The sequence below is a fragment of the Egretta garzetta genome, unplaced genomic scaffold, assembly GCF_000687185.1.
Source record: "Egretta garzetta isolate BGI_Z169 unplaced genomic scaffold, ASM68718v1 scaffold484, whole genome shotgun sequence".
NCBI classification, from domain to species: Eukaryota; Metazoa; Chordata; class Aves; order Pelecaniformes; family Ardeidae; genus Egretta; species Egretta garzetta.
In genome coordinates, this window is record NW_009259425.1 from 40,412 (window position 1) to 42,191 (window position 1,780).

At 65.7% G+C, this 1,780-nt stretch overlaps 1 protein-coding gene across 5 annotated transcripts; it reads right to left on the reverse strand.

Annotated features, from left to right (window-relative positions):
- Positions 1-6: 6 nt before the first annotated feature.
- On the reverse strand, positions 7-1,774 carry LOC118452086 (spidroin-1-like). Of its 5 annotated transcripts, none has more exons than XM_035892594.1 (4): positions 1,396-1,774; positions 994-1,339; positions 728-846; positions 7-521 (listed from the first exon to the last, which is right to left on the reverse strand). In XM_035892594.1, exons 1-4 carry the CDS (start codon positions 1,768-1,770, stop codon positions 315-317), a joined length of 1,047 nt encoding a protein of 348 aa, XP_035748487.1. In that variant the 5' UTR covers positions 1,771-1,774; the 3' UTR covers positions 7-314. The 5 variants fall into 5 exon arrangements, with proteins under 5 accessions (XP_035748487.1, XP_035748486.1, XP_035748488.1 ...); XM_035892593.1 differs by having other exon boundaries at positions 7-676; XM_035892595.1 differs by having other exon boundaries at positions 574-846.
- Between the last annotated feature and the right edge of the window lie 6 nt (positions 1,775-1,780).

Here is a 1,780-nt window from a genome sequence, read left to right on the forward strand (position 1 = left end):
CCCTTGGGGACACGAGGAAGCGGTGCCCCATGCTCCCCCCGCGGCCCCCGAGCGCTTTTTAATTTATTTTATTGTCTGCTTTTATCAGCTCGGGGCCCCGAAATAGGGGGGAGAGACGGCGGCCGTGTCCCCTGCACCCCTGGGGGGACGCTGGACCGGACGCTGCCGGCCACGTTTATTTTTTTTGGCCTTGCTGCTCCCGATCCTGAACGGGTGCTGGGCGGCCCCTCAGGCCCTGCGCCCCCTCCGGTGTCTTTTGGGGGGGTGGGGGAGGGCTTGGAGCCCCTCTCACCCCACAGATCTCTTTTGGGGGCTCAGCCCAGAGCCCTGCAACCCCTTGGTTGTGTTGGGGATGTGGCCGGAGCCTCATCCGAAAGCTCTCCAGTCCCCTGGCTGCCTTGGGGACGCGTCCCTGTCCTTGTCCCCCAGCCCCACAGTCCCTTGGCTGCCTCAGGGACGTGTCCCTGCCCTTGTCCCCAAGCTCTCTGGTCCCTTGGCCACCTTGGGGACTCATCCCTGCCCTTGTCCCCGAGCCCCATGATCCCTTGGTGGTGTCAGGGATGTGCCTGGGGCTTTGTCCCCAAGCCCCACGGCCCCTTGGCCGCCTCGGGGATGTGTCCCTGCCCTTGTCCCCAAGATCCCAGCCCCTTGGCCACATCGGGGACTCATCCCTGCCCTTGTCCCCGAGCCCCATGTCCCTTGGTGGTGTCAGGGATGTGCCTGGGGCTTTGTCCCCAAGCCCCACGGTCCCTTGGCCGCCTCGGGGATGTGTCCCTGCCCTTGTCCCCAAGATCCCAGCCCCTTGGCCACATCGGGGACTCATCCCTGCCCTTGTCCCCGAGCCCCATGTCCCTTGGTGGTGTCAGGGATGTGCCTGCGGCTTTGTCCCCGAGCCCCTCAGCCTCTTGGCCACGTCAGGGACTTGTCCCTGCCCTTGTCCCTGAGTCCCCAGCCCCTTGACTGCAGCAGGGACTCATCCCTGCCCTTGTCCCCCAGCCCCTTGGCCACCTTCGGGACTCATCCCTGCCCTGGTCCCCAAGCCCCCCAGCCCCTTGACTGCATCAGGGACTCGCCCCTGTCCTTGTCCCCAAGCCTTACAGTCCCCTGACCGTGTCAGGGGCTTTGTCCCCAAGCCAAGAAGCCCCTTGGCTGCATCAGGGACTTGTCCCTGTCCTTGTCCCCAAGCCCTACGGTTCCCTGGCAGTGTCAGAGGCTTCGTCCCCAAGCCCCCTGGCCCCTTGGCCACATTGGGTACTTGTCCCTGCCCTTGTCCCCAAGCCAAGCAGCCCCTTGGCCACATTGGGGACTTGTCCCTGCCCTTGTCCCCAAGCCCCCCAGCCTCTTGGCCACATTCATCGGGTTCTTGTCCCTTCCCTTGTCCCCAGGCCAAGCAGCCCCTTGGCCACACTGGGGACTTGTCCCTGCCCTTGTCCCCAAGCCCCCCAGCCTCTTGGCCACATCGGGGACTTGTTCCTGCCCTTGTCCCCAAGCCAAGCAGCCCCTTGGCTGTGCTGGGGACTCATCCCTGCCCTCATCCCCGAGCCCCTTGGCTGTGTCAGGGACCTGTCCCTGCCCTTGTCCCCAAGCCCAGCTGCCCCATGGCAGCATCAGGGACTTGTTCCCAAGCCCTGCAGCCATTTTGGGAGGGGGCAGGGGGGAGCTTCTAGGCACCTCTGTCCCACTCCAACCAGGACCAGTGGGGCAAGAGCGAAACGGGGCCCTCGTCCCTGTCCCTGGGGGGCTGTGGTTTGGGCACGGGGCTGGTGTCATCCCCCCCCCC

Bases quoted from the DNA above. Each gene is read 5' to 3' on its own strand.
- LOC118452086 (XM_035892591.1), bottom strand. From the start codon at position 1,770: ATGACACCAGCCCCGTGCCCAAACCACAGCCCCCCAGGGACAGGGACG. The intron at 1,340-1,395 runs GCTGCTTGGCCT...TGTGGCCAAGAG, and splicing joins GTCCCCAGTGTGGCCAAGGG to GCTGGGGGGCTTGGGGACAA. The intron at 847-993 runs GGGGACAAGGGC...ACCAAGGGACAT, and splicing joins CGAAGGTGGCCAAGGGGCTG to GGGGCTCGGGGACAAGGGCA.